Consider the following 19571-nt stretch of genomic DNA (forward strand, 5'->3'; position numbering starts at 1 on the left):
GTCTATTCCACATTTTCACAGCTCTCACTGTGAAGAAACCTGTCCATGTTTGGAGATTAAATTTTTTTTTCCTCCAAACGTAAAGAGAGCCCTCTTGTCTTCTGTGATGACCTCAGGGTGAATAACTCTACACAGAGTTATGCAGTTATGCATAGAAACCAATCAGGTTTTAGGTTTTATTTCTAAAGCTTAATTGAACAAGCTGAGGTTAGAAGCTGATTGGCTACCATGTACAGGTGCACAAGATTCTGGGTGAACCAGCTTTAGTAAATAAACCCCAAGGTACCACTCCTGTCAGCTAAGAACAGAGGCTACAATTTGCACAGGCTCACGAAAATTGGACAATACAAGACTGGAAAAACATTGCCTTGTCTGATGAGTCTTGATTTCAGCTGCGACATTCAGATGGTAGGGTCAGAATTTGGCATAAACAACATGAAAGCATGGATCCATCCTGCCTTGTATCAACGGGTCCGGCTGGTGGTGTTGTAATGGTGTGGGGGATATTTTCTTGGCACACTTTGGGCCCCTTAGTACCAATTGAGCATTGTTTGAATGCCATGGCCTACTTGAGTATAGTTGCTGATCATATCCATCCCATTATGACTACAGTGTACCCATCTTCTTGTAGCACCCTCCTAAGTCAGTTAGGGGGAGCTAGATCCCAGTGGTTAGTCAGGAGCTGGTTAGCAGCTCAGGTGTGATAGCCAGAGGGGTCAAATTGTGGTAAGGGCTGAGAAACTTTGCAGACCAGCCCCTCTGGAAGTTTCCCCTGCTCTGAGGCTTTTGGAGAAGGGCCTTGGAAGCAGAAGGTGGACCTGAGTAGTGGATGGCTGCGCTCTTGAAGGACCTCAGCCAATCCCAAACATAAGGCTTGGCAAGGGGCTGGGCCTCCTTTAAAAGTGGTAACCTGCTCAGTGAGAGGAGTGTGGTGGTGGGAGAGCAAGAGAGTGGGAGAATGATGTAAGGCTGGAGGAGGAAGGCTGCCAGGAGGCCTGGTGAGATGGGGCCTACCTGTGAGCCAGGAGCAGAAGAGGATCTGAGTGAGTACACCTACACCCCCTTGGTGGATAGGGGAAGGAGCACTCTGGTGGAACACCAGATTAGCCCTCTACTAGTAACTGTTTACCCATTTAAAGGGACTAGATCTAGGGACTAGAAAGTAGCTAGATCTCCTGCTCAGGAAGAAAGTCTCTAGATTGCTGAGTGAAGAGGAGTTCATCTGTCATCTGGGGTGGTACAACTAGGAGATGCTGGCTAGCACTCCAACAGACACTGCATTAGAGAAGAGAAGCTGTAAATAGTTTAGGAAGTTGTCCTCAGTTATTTATTTATTTCAGGTACTTGTATAGCGCCGCCAATGTACGCAGCGCTTTACATATATATTGTACATTCATACCAGTCCCTAACCCTCAAGGGGCATACAATCTAAGGTCCCTAACTCACATTCATATACAAGGTCCAATTTTAGACAGGATCCAATTAACCTACCAGCATGTCTTTGGAGTGTGGGAGGAAACCGGAGTACCCGGAGGAAACCCAAGCAGGCACAGGGAGAACATGCAAACTCCAGGCAGGAGGTGCCGTGGCTGGGATTCGAACCAACGACCCTAGTACTGCCAGGTGGAAGTGCTAACCGTTTAGCCACTGTGCTGCCAAATATCAGCACCCTTGGGCATCCTCTACCCCCTTACCCTATCCAAGTTCTAATCTCCTCAAAAAAATAACAAAACTAACTTTCAAGGACTGATTTCTGTCTTTGGATGAAAGCTTGTGTGGAAAACATTGAATGACTATGGGGGGAACCAATTCATCAGCAATCCCTAAGGGTAGTGCTACTTTCTTATGGCTACTTCCAGCAGGATAATGCACCATGTCAAAAATCTCAGATCATCTAAGACTGGTTTCTTGAACATGACAATGAGTTCACTGTACTCCAATGGACTCCACAGTCACCAGATCTCAAACTAATAGAGGACATTTAGGAAGTGGTGGAACAGGAGCTTTGCATCATGGATGTGCAGCCAACAGATCTGCAGCAACTGCATGACGCTATCATATCAATATGGACCAAAATCTCTGAGGAATGTTTCCAACACCTTGTTAAATCTATGGTACGAAGAATTAAGGCAGTTCTGAAGGCAAAAAGGGGTCCAATCCAGTACTAGCAAGGTGTACCTAATAAAGTGGCCAGTGAGTGTATATGGTATCTATAAATGTACTGTTTATTTTTTTTTGCTGGTTAGCTGGTAAGTGTGCTGGGAACTTTTTGCATTTTGTTTGTTCTAGATAAGACATGCAGACACCCAGAGGTGCCTGCACATGCCATCTTCTGTTTCACCCAAATGCGAACCATCCTGACATGCAAAGCTCCAGTACTACTGGACAGGGCTCCAGGCAATGTGGAAAAGTGTGACTGCGCTGCATGCCTCCTCTACATTTCTAATGGGCCATTACTATGTTGGGCTGTCTCCCTATGCAATAGGGATGTGTTAGAGCAGTGGTTCTCAACCTGTGGTTCGCGACCCCTTTGGGGGTCGAACGACCCTTTCACAGGGGTCCCCTAAGACCATCAGAAAACACATATTTCCGATGTGTAAAGAGCAGCTACTGTGTAGAAAGCAGCTGCTGTGTTGAAAGCAGCTACTCTGTTAAAAGCAGCTACTGTGTTGAAAGCAGCAGTATTGGAGGTAAAAAGACACTCATGAATTATAATTACTGGGTAAATAATTTAATGGTTGGAGGTCACCACAACATGAGGAACTGTATTAAAGGAAGGTTGAGAACCACTGTGTTAGAGTCTGGACACGCCAAAGCATTATTTAATCAGAATAGCCCAGCATTCAGGTACAGCAAAGAATACTGAAAGCTGCTGGAGGCATCTACAGTAGGTGCTTCATACCTGTCCATATCTATTTTGTTTCCTTAACAGTTTCTCTTAAACCTTTACTAAACAAAAGTTATATTGTAGGACAGAAGCCTTGTAGATACTTCACTAATGCTAAAACAATTATGCAATAACATGTCTTAGAGGTAAAAGCGATCACTGCACATAACTGTATGTGAACACACTGGGACCAGTGATCACCTAACTGCCAGATGAATGTCACACATCTTCTCCTAATTCTAGCAGAATATTTCATAGAATGTGTTCTGTGCCATAAAAGGAACATTGTTACTTTTGAAATTAATTTTCACTCATATTTTCAACATGTTTCTGTAAGCAGTGCTCAAAATAAAATCAATTCCAAGTGCATGTCATCACTTTCCCATCACAATTAAAATGACAATGTATATGATTGGCGCTGCCAATTAGAAAAAGTGAAAAAAAAAAAATTTAAAGAACAACCTCACTTTCAGTGATATTTTGTGACGTTTGCTGTATGAAATAATTCCTGAGATCACCAATGTGTGACCCTGGTCAACGCTGTATGGTGTTTGCAAGCCGGGCAGTCCAGCCTGGTCATCTTTTTAGTGCATATGGGTTTTGTGGTTCCATTTATTCAATTAGATGGATTGCACTCCACTGGATGGCTGAGGACTGCCACGAGTACAGACCATCCATAGGAATGAATAGTGTGCACATTGTAAACAAGACACTGCTGAAATGTTTTGCTTGCAAGGACTGTGGAGCAGGGAAAGTTAAAGTGTTATTAAATCCACAACAGTAAAACCAGTCTGTATGTACAGCAAAACATGCTTGTTATACCCACTTTGGCACCTAAAGGGTTAATCCTCCACATTATGTAAAAAGGCTGTTTGATCATGTCTTCTCTGATCCTCCCTTTCTTACACAGTCCTTAATCTATCAGCTGACAGTAAAGAGCTCTAGGAGTCACTCTGCACATGCTCAGTTTGGTGTGTATTACTAGAGAGTTTTGTTTTGTTTGGGGAAGGTGCATGTGATCGGCACAGGGCCAATCAGCACTGTCGAGACAGAGAGTCAGAGGATATGCAGCCTCATAGGATAGTAAGAGGAAAATGAAAACTCCTTCTACAAGCTTTAACCAGTGCTCAACTGGACACTGATAGAAGTCACAAGACTGCTCTAACTGCTGATGATAAAAGGTATTCAGCAGTTTATATTTACTAAAATAATTGCATTTCCATTATCTGTGTACTGTGGGAGAGCAGATATAGTGAATGCAGGGTCCTGGGTTTAGTAACACTTTAAGTATTTCACTATGTATGCTTCACTAAGGGGGCACGGGAGAGTTACCAAACTAAACCCAAGAACAAAAATGTAATATATTGCAGCTTAAAAATCCTGAGATGTAACGGCTGTATTAGTTTTTTAGTCTAATTACATTTTCAGCATGTACCTGTTTCTCTTGTCAGAAATGCAGTGTACTTGTCACTTCCTGTGAGCTGAACTGGAAGCATAAAACAATGTTATCTGTAAACTAATAATACCCCCCTCCCCTAGAAAATGGAGATGAGCAAAGGCAGATATGTTATGGCAACCATAGCTCCCTCCACAAATACAGTGGAAGAGTAAGCACACAAACTCCGGGATAGAAAAGGTCTTATTTGCAGCATTACCTGCTAAAGTAAAGGAAAAGAAGCACAAAAAAGAAAATGAATGCAGACACTGCACCTACGGACTGGTAAGCTGCAATATATTAAATTTTTCACTTGAGGTTTAGATACTCTTATAAAGACAACTTCAATAAAAGTAAAGTTGTCCTTTAAACTTGCTTCTAAAATTTAAATAAACCTTACCTGGCAGTTGTTCAGGCTCTTCTAAAGGTACAGCAACACATAAAAGGGTCAAGATTCACCAACGGCAGCTGAAGACCCTCATGTGCGCATACCAAATACTGTGAAGAGAGATAACTGCAAGCAGCACATCAGTTTATAAATGTTTGTGGGATAAGTAATTTATTACAAGTGCACATTGCTTATTTTTATTAAATGTGTTATGTTTTCCAGGGTACAGAGTACATGTAGTACATCGATCCATCTTCCTGCTGTCTAAGGCTAGCGAAGGCACCTCCTTCCCCAATGGCCATCCAAACACACAGCTAGCAAGGAGATACTGTAAGTGCTTTCACACAAGAATTCTTCTCCATCTCTAAGCATGTGCCTGGAACATTGTGGCTGACACATCCCCCTCCATTTGCATTCCTCATGAGGAGCTTGTCGTGGGTGCTTGGACATGGAGAAAAGTGCAGTCTGGCCATATAATGGTCTCCTTGTTAGCTGCATTGTTGAAGGCCAAGGAGGGAGGGGACACACACTGTCTGATCTCACAACTATCTTAAGCCGACCACAGAAGGTTTGAATCTCGGACGGTTCAGTTCGGCAGGGACTGGCCGAGATTCGAACCATCTATGGGCCGGCTGATTGTACCCAAGTCAATCCATTGATTGACTTTGGTACAACCAGCATGTTAGACTTTTACATGTGATTATTGCCAATGGCTATAGTCACTATCAGCAATCATTGTGTTCTCCTGGCAGGAATGGCCCCCCACTCTGAGAGAACACAATAGCTCAGTGGGAGAGTGGTGATGGGGGAATTGAGTGATTTTCTGACCTGCAACCCAGGGATGCAGGAAAGAAAATCACATCATCCATGGCCTTCCTTAGACAGCACCTAGAAAGATGAGACAAAGCACTACATGTTCTTTGCCCCTGGAGAACAGAACACATTAATACAAATCAAAGTGAAACTTCTTCTTTAAGCCATGGGAAGATATACGTTGCAGATAAAAGGAAAAGTCTTGGAAAATAAGGGGTCAAAAATGAACAGAAATCTGTGCGTCTTCACCTTGCAAGGCACAAATAATTGGTTGAACAGAGATTTTTCAGTAAGGCACTTCTAATGAAATGTGCACTCCAGGCAGTGTCATTAGCCCTTAACTTCTTGAGGATCACAAGCAATGCTTGCAGCTGTCACATTTCTTGAATTTATTGAGCCACATATGGCCACCTTAAGTTGCAGTTGTCATTTGTACTAGTTAATCACCTGATTCACATTGTGCCTGCCTGGATAATTTATCCTTCTCCCTTGCCTCTGAAGTTGTCTGCAAGCAACAGAGTGCTGACAGCTCGCAGCCACCGCTATGCTGCCAGACTAATTTGCATATGAAACATAATTAGGCCAATAATGATAACAATATAACTATTTGAACATACAGTGAAGTCTGCACCGAACTCAGGAGATTTTTAGGCAAAGAAATAGTTCAAACTGACATTCATTGTTATCCACATTGAAACATTTATTAGTATAAAACTGCATAGAGGTAAATCACATCTGAAAGTGAAGTATATTTTATTGGAAATGCCAGTCCTTTAATCATGTTCTCTGACATGTAATGAAACCTATCACTGTTATTGAACAAAAACTAGGCCAAGGGCCTGAAGCTCTCAAGAATTTTGTCTGGTGATTACTGAGACAGTTTTTCAGTTTCTAGCATGTCAACATTATACCTCTGGTTTACAGCACAAAGTCAGTATCACTTACTTAGGAGACCATAATAATATAATATTTGTGTTTTTATACATTGTCTTGGCTCCATTACAATGGTGGGGCAATACCAATATTTGGGCACAATGGAGGTGGTTTTGATATTTAGATGAGGGTATAGGTTAAAATGGAGGAAAACCTAAAGACCCTAAATTAAAAAAAATTAATGAAAAAATTAAAAAAAAATCTAAATTAAAAAAATCTTAGTGCACATATTTTTTGCAGGTAAAAAAAGTGTATTTATTTTTTTTTTTTACAGGAGCCTACAGAGTTTTGCACCTTCGATCAATAGATCGCAGGTGCAATTTCAGGCTCCTGCAGACATTTCCTCCAGCTCTCTGCCTATACCCCTGTATGGGCTTTTTGTTTGAAAGCTGGAGGAAGTGTCAGTGGACTACGAGGGTGCCCATCAGCACTTTAGCAGTCCTTTGAGAACTACAAGCCATCTGCCATATTGTAAGATGGGACTTAGTTTATTAATTTACAGATCGCTATGTATGAATGACGTGGCTGTATGGGTGGAGCCCCACACAGCCATGGCAATTTTAAAATGGAATAACGGGTGTGGGGAAAAGAAACCCTGCCCACTGTGTGGGTTGCTGAACATGTTACATGTTACACCCTAAATACGGGTGTAACATGTAACATGTTCAGAAGGTGATCGAATTCTTTTGAAAACAAGAAAAGTTAGGTGCCCAAAATGATCTTAACATCTAAGTATTGGTATAGGATTGTATACAATTTTTCCCTCTTCTGTTGGTTGAACTGGATGGACTTGTGTCTTTTTTTCAAACAAACTATGTAACTATATGTAGTGCCCCTAAAGTTTAGCTAGGGGGAGTTATTTTTTTTTTTTTGAGGTAGAGGCTGAGTAGCAGCCTGGGATGAGTTAGCGTGGGTGTGAGTCAGCCAGGTTATTTTAGGTCAGCGCTGAAAGCTCTGTATGTCAGTTCCCTGATACCTCCCCCTGTTCTAGAAGCTGGAAAAGTTTCTAAAAGGCAGTGGGTGGGGATGAGGAGGGGCTGATCTGCATACTTGCAGGAGGCTTGGCTTGAGGCCAGGTATTCTGGTTCAGCAAATAAAAAGATAGCACTGCCCTCTGCATAGTTTAGGATTTGCCCACCATCAGAGAAAGAAAATGGCAAAGGGTACCTGAAATGTATTTGAACATCCAATTTTTTTTGCCATTGGAGAAGGACCTGAGCCTGGAATTGGACTTTAAGTAACAATTTTAGGTTTGGCATTAATTTACAGTCAGGGATACCTTGTACTGCCCCCTATCCCCACACATACTTGGCATGCAGGACCAAAACTAATTATCAAGATTTAGATTATAACTAAATCAAGATCGTATTTATAAAGTTTGAACCAAAATCATATTAAAGGCTCAGTTCAACTTTGAAACATGTAACATGTTCCATATCCTGCCTTCTATACCCCAATCCCCCCGTGACACCATTTAAAAACAGCACAGCCACAGAGTTCTGTAAATGAATGCCTACCAGTACCGTCATCCACTGTGGCTGACAGCTTGTAGTTCTTAATGAACTGCAAGGACACTTGTAGTTGATTGATTCTTCCTACAATTCAGTAACTGCCTGTATAGGAGGTACATGCAGCAAGTGTACTGGCAGTCTGCAGGAGCCTGGCATGGCACCTGCAATCTGCTACAATGCTTTACAGACTCCAGTGTAAAACAAATAAATGCACGTTTTTTACCTGCAAAAACAAATGCATTTATTATTTTTTTTTAAAGTTGAACTTATCATTTAAAACAATCATAACCTGTAACAGAGACAACATAAGTACTGAGAGAACCAGAAATCTTCACAGACACAAACAATACCACACTAACATAGTAGAAATGCAATCAGTAGTGTACTGACACAAGCATAAATACGTCTACAGGGACACAATCAGTACGATACTGACACATGAAGAAACATGCCCACTGAGAAAGAGCCAGTGCCATATTGACAAAAGCAGAAACGTGTCAGGATGAGATGCAGTCAGCTCCATACCAATACAATCAGGAACATATGCTGGAGTTACCAGGCTTAGAATATTCAATGGCCTGCCCCATGCACATTTGTCACCCAAAAGAGACTCCTTGTTCTTTTCAGGTGACAAGCTTAGCGCAATTTTTAAATGTGCGTTTTCCCGTGGTTGCTGCACGCTTCCATTGCGTGACAATCACGCCAGTCGCAACACATTTGGGGTGCCATTAAGAATAATGGCACCCAAACATGTGTTATGTGTTTTGTCCCGATGTGGAATTACAGGCAGAATCGCGGTGAATCTGCCTGTAATTTCAGATCACCTAATGTGAACATGGCCTTCTCTGAGAAATGTCATTTACAGCATGCAATGTCCATTATTTCTCTAGTTTATGCAAACACTGTCATCTAGTGGTGTTATTATGCACAGCAGCTGCTATAAGCCTCAGTAACAGAGACCATTAGTACATAAGGCAACAACTCATCTTTAGCACCTGACCAGGCAAGTTTAAAAACTGGATCACTCGAGGATAAGGATTTTTTAGCCACTCAACGCAGTATGTGGGGAATTCATATAGAGTGTCTTCAACACTCTTCAGAATTCTAACATTCCTCCACGCCACAAATGTTGGTGCAGCTGATAGATTCATGTATTTGTTGTAAACAGGTACATGAATCTGGGGCACACTAAGCGCACTAAGACTAGAGTGTCCATATAGACACTTGGACAATAATGCAACTGTGCTTCCTCCTGCTGCTGCTGCAGTGGTCACAAAGTAACTCCATGAGTAACTCCACTTTTGGTGAGAAAAACATTTTCAACTCTGGGGGATCAATGTACTTTGCAAGGATGTAAAAAGAAACCTTTATTGAGGAGTCATACCCATTTCTGCTCTAGTTTACACTACGGATTGCGTGTGAATTACACAGGAACCACATTGCATTCCTGTGCAATTGACATGCGATTCTGTGCAGTGCAATTTCAGCCCATTCATATTGAACGGCTCAAAACGCACCATATCCACACCAAAAAGTGCAGGCACCTTTTTTTTAGCCACTCTGGAACTGGATTGCAGTTTATACCCATGCGATCTGATTCAGGCCAGCACACTGCGTTTGCAGTCTGCTTTTGGAATGTCGTTGACTTTCACTTGACACCCGCAGCAGATCACAACACAATTGTGATGCGGTGTAGGAAACGCACAGGAATCGCTGTGTTTCCCGCACCACATATTTTTGCATTCCTGTGCAATTGACATGCGATTCTGTGCAGTGCAATTTCAGCCCATTCATATTGAATGGCTCAAAACGCACCATATCCACACCAAAAAGTGCAGGCACCTTTTTTTTAGCCACTCTGGAACTGGATTGCAGTTTATACCCATGCGATCTGATTCAGGCAAGCACACTGCGTTTGCAGTCTGCTTTTGGAATGTCGTTGACTTTCACTTGACACCCGCAGCAGATCACAACACAATTGTGATGCGGTGTAGGAAACGCACAGGAATCGCTGTGTTTCCCGCACCACATATTTGAACCGAAGCTAAGAAATATCTATTTGTGCCACTCTGTCTTTGGATTTTGAATGGGAGGGTCTAGTTCATTATAATCACCTGGTGCACTCTGATCTCTGCTCTAATTAGGAAAGTTGCAGTGCCAGCATCCCATCCCTTAAGGCTAGGTTCACACCTATGCAGTTTGCATTTACTACGTTTCTGCGGTGTGTTTTGTGTTTTTTTTTCCACTTGTTGCTCAGCTGATTAAAATGAAAAATGTGCCAAAAACGCATAAAAAACGCACTACATGCATTTCTGCAGCATCTCCATTGAAGTATATTGAATCAAAAACACAAAGTCCCTGACCCTTTCCAAAAAACTCACCAGATGAAAAACACAGAGATGTGAACCTGTCCCTTATGAAATCATGTTCAATGGACTGCTGTGCGTTTTTGCGAAACGCAACGGAAAACGCAAAGGTGTGAACCTGACTTAGAAGTATTTAATTCTTGGGGATCTCACTGAAACTAAAATCCCTATTCCTAAAATCTGATGTGTATCTTAGTGCAGACAATCATAGATGAAATCAGTAATGCAATCACATAAACAGGAAATTACAGTTTTGGAGGTGCTCACTGCTTAGTGTACGGAAAGCCTCCAGGTTGCCATGTTGCATTCAATTTTACAACAAATTACAGCGTTGCAGATTGAAAAGGACAGGTTTTTTTTTTTTGAACATCTAATTAGAATATGACTTGTGTAACAATTGTACTGTTTTCGATTTAATATTTTTTTATTTGTTATCTTTTCACAAAAGTGGTGTTACCCGTTAGTACTATCTATTACCATCACTGCTGTATTTTGCAAGCATATGATTTTGTTGACAAAAACACCATCAGAAAAAGTAAAAATCCTCCTGCGCTGATACGGAAATACCCTAACCAATAGTGGCCAACACCCAATGATAATACCAATTAGAAAATAAAAATGAAAATAAATGGTGCAGCGCTAACTACAAAAGTGAATAAAAATGAATAAAAATAAATGTGTATCCATATATTAATAAAGTGCTAATGAGTCAAAAAAACAAAAATATGCATATAGCAATAAAGTGCCAATAAGAACCGTGATAACACAAAAGTGGAAAATACTAGTGTACGGGTCACCTTAGTGACCTAAAAATCGTGATGAACACACAAAATATATAATGAAATAAACTGGTGTTAAGTGTCCTTGGTAATAATCAAACCTTTTGAAGCAAGTACTAATAAGTCCATAAAGTAGCAAGTGCTGATAAAACGTGATAAAAAAACATGCAATGTGTTAAACGTGAACACTTCGTGTAAGTGCCGGCACACTTTAAATCCACTCCAGCTGCAGTGCCTCCTCACCTCCTTCCTGTGACCCAAAAGGGCCCAACAAGCATTCAGGATCACTCTGGACCCTTTATATCTCCGGCTAATCTCTCCAGAAAGCCAAGGATCATAAACGGTCTCCTGTTCAGCCTCCAAATGCTTCCTCCTCTGCCTTTTATAAGGGTACTCTGTAGGGTATATTACTCACAATGAGTAATAAGAGTAATAAAAAGATCCTCCATAGTGTAGTATTATTAATAATGCAGTCTTTTTATTTAAACATAAGAAGTACACTCACATGAACATGCAGTCCCTTCCTCCTGCTGTATGTGGGTATGCTGCATCTATGTGATACTTCCTGGGTGTACTGGGTGTACTAAGATGACGTCCTCCACCGGGAGTGCGTCACTCGTACCGGAAGCTGCGTATCGGCGTTACCTACGTGTTACGTCATGTGGTCTCGTGACTTCCTCGGGTATCGCCAAGGAGACGCAGCTGCTCCTTTTATATTGGCATTGGCGCATATCCCGCCTCCCAAGCTGATAACAAAACCGCGGCCATTTTCTAGAAGCCTAAAAATGTAGATAAAGCGCATACCTGGCCTCCCAGGCTAATAATTAGAGTGTGACTGTTTGAGGTTGTGGACAGGTGTCTTTTATACTGGTAACAGGTTCAAACAGGTGCCATTGATACAGGTAATGAGTGCAGGACAGAGGAGCCTCTTAAAGAAGAAGGTACAGGTCTGTGGGAGCCAAAAATCTTGCTTGTTTGTAGGTGACCAAATACTTATTTTCCACCATATTTTGCAAATAAATTCTTTCCAAATCAGCCAATGTGATTGTCTGGATTTTTTTTCTCATTTTGTCTCTCATAGTTGAGGTCTACCTATGATGCCAATTACAGGCCTCTCATCTTTTTAAGTGGGAGAACTTGCACAATTGGTGGCTGACTAAATACTTTTTTGCCCCACTGTATATACGTAAAAATAAATATATATGTATACCCATAACGATATAAAAAATACTCTCAGAACACCTCTATAAAAACAAAAAATACAAAAAATTAAAAAATAAATAAAAAATATATAAATAAAATAAAAATTCCCTTTTGAAATAGATAATATTAGTTCATTTTATTTAGAGTCGGTTAAATAATAAAGGTATTTTTTAGTGAGTATAGTTTATTTATTCATTATGGATCCAGACTGGTTTGGGGTTTTTGGCTGGATCTAAATGTTTTTTTCCTGGGTTTAGAGGCTAGTTTATTATGAGCATATACATATACAATACTGTTTTGGCTTCTATACAATGGCCGCGGCTAATTATTAGCCTGGGAGGCCAGGTATGCGCTTTATCTACATTTTTAGGCTTCTAGAATATGGCCGTGGTTTTGTTATCAGCTTGGGAGGAGGGATATGCGCCAATGCCAATATAAAAGGAGCAGCTGCGTCTCCTTGACAATACCCCGGGGAAGTCACGAGACCACGTGACGTAATGCGTACGTAACGCCGATACGCAGCTTCCAGTACGAGTGACGCACTTCCAGTGGAGGACGCCATCTTAGTACACCCAGTAAGTACCACATGGATGCAGCATACCCACATACAGCAGGAGGAAGGGACTGCATGTTCATGTGAGTGTACTTCTTATGTTTAAATAAAAAGACTGCATTATTAATAATACTACACTATGGAGGATCTTTTTATTACTCACTAGGATTGTGAGTAATATACCCTACAGAGTACCCTTATAAAAGGCAGAGGAGGAAGCATTTGGAGGCTGAACAGGACACCACTTATGATCCTTGGCTTTCTGGAGAGTTATTAGCCGGAGATATAAAGGATCCAGAGTGATCCTGAATGCTTGTTGGGCCCTTTTGGGTCACAGGAAGGAGGCGAGGAGGCACTGCAGCTGGAGTGGATTTAAAGTGTGCCGGCACTTGCACGAAGTGTTCACGTTTAACACATTGCATGGTTTTTTATCTCATTTTATCAGCACTTGCTACTTTATGGACTTATTAGTACTTGCTTCAAAAGGTTTTTTGATTATTACCAAGGACACTTAACACCAGTTTATTTCATTATATATTTTGTGTGTTCATCACGATTTTTAAGTCACTAAGGTGACCCGTACACTAGTATTTTCCACTTTTGTGTTATCACGGTTCTTATTAGCACTTTATTGCTATATGCATATTTTTGGTTTTTTGACTCATTAGCACTTTATTAATATATGGATACACATTCATTTTTATTCATTTTTATTCACTTTTGAAGTTAGCGCTGCACCATTTATTTTCATTTTTAAAAACACCATCAGGCTTTCTGAAATAATCTTACGGTGAAACTTTTGGCTGGAATTAAAGAGAACACTGTAGAAAGAGAACAAACAGTTTTAAATGGCTTGGCTACTTGATGCTACTCCTATTGATATACCAGTATGTTTTATGATCCCAAATATACCGGTATGTTTTATGATCCCAAATATACCAGTATGTTTTATGATCCCAAATATACCAGTATGTTTTATGATCCCAAATATACCAGTATGTTTTATGATCCCAAATATATTAGTATGTTTTATGATCCCAAATATACCAGTATGTTTTATGATCCCAAATATATCAGTATGTTTTATGATCCCAAATATATCAGTATGTTTTATGATCCCAAATATACCAGTATGGTTTATGATCCCGAATATACCAGTATGTTTTATGATCTCAAATATACCAGTATGTTTTATGATCCCAAATATATCAGTATGTTTTATGATCTCAAATATACCAGTATGGTTTATGATCCCAAATATATCAGTATGTTTTATGATCCCAAATATATCAGTATGTTTTATGATCCCAAATATATCAGTATGTTTTATAATCCCAAATATACCAGTATGTTTTATGATCCCAAATATATCAGTATGTTTTATAATCCCAAATATATCAGTATGTTTTATGATCTCAAATATACCAGTATGGTTTATGATCCCAAATATATCAGTATGTTTTATGATCCCAAATATATCAGTATGTTTTGTGATCCCAAAGTAACAATAAAAATATAAACATAGTCACAAAGTTACATACTTATTTAGTTTGGCTGAAAAAAAGTCCATCTAGTTCACCCAATAAAGAACAAGAAAATGATACTAACAGTGATACTAAGGGTTCATGTTTAAAAAAATATATATATGTCATACTTATCTGCTCTGTGTAATGGTTTTGCACAGGAGCAGCCCAGATCCTCCTTTTCTTGAGTCCCCCGCCGGCACTCCTAGCCCTTCCCTCCTGCTGAGTGCCCCCAGAGCAAGCTGATTTTGTGCTTGCTCCCAAGCAGCCTCTGTGTGTCTATGAGACAAAGAGCAAGGCTTGTCCCTGCCATCTGCTCCCTCCTCACTGGCTGTGATTGATGGCAGTGCACACAAGTTTTTTTTACCTTCATACATAGAAAGCACAAAGGTAAAAAGCCTTAAGCCTTTATAACTACTTTAATTTCTTAGTTTCTAATCTCCTTGGCGATAATTTATTTGTCTAGAAGCAGAGACAGACCTCTTCTACCCTTCTAACAAATATAGGTTTTATCTGTACATAGTTATCCTACACCAAACCTATCCTTCCCTCCAACCTTACCTTGTGCCCCTATAGTCTTGGCCCTACCACCATTCCTCCATATTTTCCCTTTTTTTTGTCTTCTCCTACTTTTACACACTGTCTTTATTTCTTTCCCATCACAGAAAAAAAACTAAATCTATATTTTGCCAGGACAAACACTGCGCTAAGCTTATTTCAACATCCAACAAGAAAACCATAACCTTAATCATAACAGCTGTATTCCCACACTTATGAGTGCCTATATAACACTGACTGTAAACATGATGCATTGCACATTGTCAATATGTAAACATTTACTAATGGCAGCAATGCTTGTTCTTGTTTACACTAATGAAATAATCAAAATGAATAAAAAAAAAAAATGAAAAAAAGAAAATCCAAGTTTGTAATGTCTTTTACAGAGGACAACAGTTCTATTATTGACTTGGTATCTATTAGAACATTTTTAATGATAGACTAAACTTCTTGGTGACTTTAACATCCATGATAATGTTAAAAGCCTGGCTATATCTCAACTTCACTTCATTTTTTGGCCTAACAATATATACACACACTTTCACTCACTCTGATGGTACCACCCTTGACCTGATATTCTCCCATCTCTGCACTCCTGGCACCCCTTTCTTCTCTGATCACAACCTCATCACTTTTGCAATTTCCATGTCTTCAACTGCCTACACCACCAAGCTGCATACGATTACTCATACAAACATTTCCCATTTCTGTACTCCACTGCTGACCACCTCTATGACAAAATGTCACCTTGTTCTGCTCTGACTTGGCCACTTCTGTCTACGATACCTCACCCTCATCCACACTGGATGCACTTGCTCCTCTCACTACATACAGAAGAAGTATGGCAAACCTTGGCAAACTGACATCAGATATCTCAAGAGACATAGCTGTTCTCTTGGATGACTGCGGTGTAAAACCAAATCTCTGCAGGACATCACCCTAAACAAATCTGCCCTCCTAAAATAAAAAAACCCGCTCAAATTAACACCCTGCCATCCAGTCCTTGTCGGTTCTGTCCTTAAAGCTCTGGAGCAACTGCACTTGCAAAGTGCACAGTCTATTTACATTTAGTAAAACAACCCTAGTGTGTCTGCATTTGCTGCTTTGGGTGCAATACATTGAAGTAGTGTTTATGAGGTTCATCTGGTGGTTGGTAAAGTATCACTGAGTTTTGACATACAAAAAAACTGTCCCTTGGGTGACCTGTTGGTTGATGGTGTTCACAGTGCAAAAAATGCAGGCAAGGTCTCACTCAGCAGCTACTTGCAGGGGTCAGGCTTTCATATTCAGTGAGTGGCTGCTTGCTAAAGAAAATGAAATGTAAGACATTGCACACCTTTTGTTTTGATGCACCTAGAATGCATGGAAAGTCAATTTAAACAGAAGCTTCAGTTGGGCTTTTATTGCCAAAATCATGATGTGAAAACCCTGGTCAATTTATGCTGTACTTTATAACTATACACACTTTACTGAAGTCACAGAACATACAAAGTGATGATGTTAGGAATTCTGAACCATGTAACAGTTTGAGCTTGTGCCCACGCATTTAGGAATAAGTGCAAATGATTATATATTAGAGTCATCACTGGCTGTGCTCACCTTATATCTCTGCTCCTCAGAAAGGTCTCGCACACCTTTTAGGGCAACAAACACCTTATAGTGAGGGTCAGAGCCCCCGGAGAATTGACCTGAAAAGAAAATATCACTTTACAATCTGTAAGAACATAGGATTACATATAATTCATTATTGAGTGTAAGCATTTATTTTATCTATGATGAGCTTACACAAGGTTAATGACTTTCTTTCCTTCCTTGCATTACATCACTATTGAAATATTTAAAGCGGAACTACAGTCAGGTCCATAAATATTGGGACATCAACACAATTCTAACATTTTTGGCTCTATACACCACCACAATGGATTTGAAATGAAACGAACAAGATGTGCTTTAATTGCAGACTATCAGCTTTAATTTGAGGGTATTTACATCCAAATCAGGTGAACGGTGTAGGAATTACAACAGCTTGCATATGTGCCTCCCACTTGTTAAGGGACCAAAAGTAATGGGACAGAATAATAATCATAAATCAAACTTTCACTTTTTAATACTTGGTTGCAAATCCTTTGCAGTCAATTACAGCCTGAAGTCTGGAACGCATAGACATCACCAGACGCTGGGTTTCATCCCTGGAGATGCTCTGCCAGGCCTCTACTGCAACTGTCTTCCGTTCCTGCTTGTTCTTGGGGCATTTTCCCTTCAGTTTTGTCTTCAGCAAGTGAAATGCATGCTCAATCGGATTCAGGTCAGGTGATTGACTTGGCCATTGCATAACATTCCACTTCTTTCCCTTAAAAAATTATTTGGTTGCTTTTGCAGTATTCTTTGGGTCATTGTCCATCTGCACTGTGAAGCGGCGTCCAATGAGTTGTGAAGCATTTGGCTGAATATGAGCAGATAATATTGCCCGAAACACTTCAGAATTCATCCTGCTGCTTTTGTCAGCAGTCACATCATCAATAAATACAAGAGAACCAGTTCCATTGGCAGCCATACATGCCCACGCCATGACACTACCACCACCATGCTTCACTGATGAGGTGGTATGCTTAGGATCATGAGCAGTTCCTTTCCTTCTCCATACTCTTCTCTTCCCATCACTCTGGTACAAGTTGATCTTGGTCTCATCTGTCCATAGGATGTTGTTCCAGAACTGTGAAGGCTTTTTTAGATGTCGTTTGGCAAACTCTAATCTGGCCTTCCTGTTTTTGAGGCTCACCAATGGTTTCCATCTTGTGGTGAACCCTCTGTATTCACTCTGGTGAAGTCTTCTCTTGATTGTTGACTTTGACACACATACACCTACCTCCTGGAGAGTGTTCTTGATCTGGCCAACTGTTGTGAAGGGTGTTTTCTTCAGCAGGTAAAGAATTCTTCGGTTATCCACCACAGTTGTTTTCCGTGGTCTTCCGGGTCTTTTGGTGTTGCTGAGCTCACCGGTGCGTTCCTTCTTTTTAAGAATGTTCCAAACAGTTGTTTTGGCCATGCTTAATGTTTTTGCTATCTCTCTGATGGGTTTGTTTTGTTTTTTTCAGCCTAATGATGGCTTGCTTCACTGATAGTGACAGCTCTTTGGATCTCATCTTGAGAGTTGACAGCAACAGATTCCAAATGCAAATAGCACACTTGAAATGAACTCTGGACCTTTTATCTGCTCATTGTAATTGGGATAATGAGGGAATAACACACACCTGGCCATGGAACAGCTGAGAAGCTGATTGTCCCATTACTTTTGGTCCCTTAACAAGTGGGAGGCACATATGCAAACTGTTGTAATTCCTACACCGTTCACCTGATTTGGATGTAAATACCCTCAAATTAAAGCTGACAATCTGCAGTTAAAGCAAATCTTGTTTGTTTCATTTCAAATCCATTGTGCTGGTGTATAAAGCCAAAAATGTTAGAATTGTGTCGATGTCCCAATATTTATTGACCTGACTGTATACCTTAAAAGGGAAGTTATGTTTTTTCTCCTCCTCCCCCCTCCTCTCCCACATTTGAATGTTTTTTTTTTCTGGGACATATCACATGTAACAGTTGACTGCAAGTCCATTCAGAACGTGCAGTGTGACTCATGCATGCGCAGTGGGTTGCTGGTTGTGAAGCTGCAAGATGGCAGTGCCGGAACACCGAAGACTGGCTTGGGTGATGGCAGCACTGGATCCCTGATCTGGTATGTGCATTTTTATTAAAAGTCAGCAGCTACAGCATTTGTAACTGCTGATTTTAATTTTTTTCCCCAGGTCAGAAGTTCCTCTTTAATGCAGTGGTGTTTTCTAAAATCAGTGGGCCTATGTGCAAGACTATAATTGGGTTTGCGAATGATAAAATGCAGTGCACACAGCATGCTGTGGCATAAATATGCATGTTTCTGATTGCGCTGAATGTTGGTTGTGGGGAGAGATTTGGTTACACAGAGTCAGACCTGACTTAAATAGTATACAATGCGACAGTGTTGAACAGGGAATGTACAGAACATTATCTGTGCAGGCTGAGGCACCTGTTCATGGTTAGTGGTAGGAAATGTATTTACTACTGACCCCTCATCTCTGTGTCACTTACTACTGACCTCTAAAATCTGCATCACTTATTACTGATCCCTGAGTCATTACCGACCTTAGAACTCTGCCTCATTTCCTAATGACCTCTGCATCACTTACCACTGACCTCTGAGTCACTTACTACTGACCCCTGAACTCTAAGTCACTGCTTACTCCAGAACTTGGTGTCACTTACAACTGACCTCTGAACTCTGTATCAATTAGTACTGACCTCTGCATCACTTACTACAGACCCCTGACTCTGCGGCATCACTTACTACTGACCCCTAAACTCTGCTCCAAGTCTGACCTCTGAACTCTGTCTTGCTTACTACTAACGCCTAAATTCTCTGTCACTTGCTATTGACTTCACTTACTACTGACCTCTGCATCACTTACTGCATACCTCTGAACTCTGCATACTTACTCTTGACCCCAGAACTCTGTATCACTCACTACTGACCCCTGAACTGTGTCATTTTCTGGCTAAGTGATGCAGTGAACACTCCGGCAGGATGTGAC

At 40.6% G+C, this 19571-nt stretch overlaps 1 protein-coding gene across 2 annotated transcripts in view; it reads right to left on the reverse strand.

Moving 5' to 3' along the window:
* Nucleotides 1-19571, reverse strand: part of GHDC (GH3 domain containing) — a 249984-nt gene that overhangs the window by 71099 nt on the left and 159314 nt on the right. For both annotated transcript variants that reach the window (XM_089690635.1, XM_089690634.1), the window contains exon 8: nt 16549-16637. In XM_089690635.1, coding sequence (XP_089546761.1) covers nt 16549-16637 — 89 coding nt within the window. The remainder of the gene's footprint in view (nt 1-16548; nt 16638-19571) is intronic.

The sequence above is a fragment of the Staurois parvus genome, unplaced genomic scaffold (assembly GCF_062004578.1).
Source record: "Staurois parvus isolate SC_StPar_1 unplaced genomic scaffold, SC_StPar_1.0 ptg000538l, whole genome shotgun sequence".
Classification (NCBI taxonomy): domain Eukaryota; kingdom Metazoa; phylum Chordata; class Amphibia; order Anura; family Ranidae; genus Staurois; species Staurois parvus.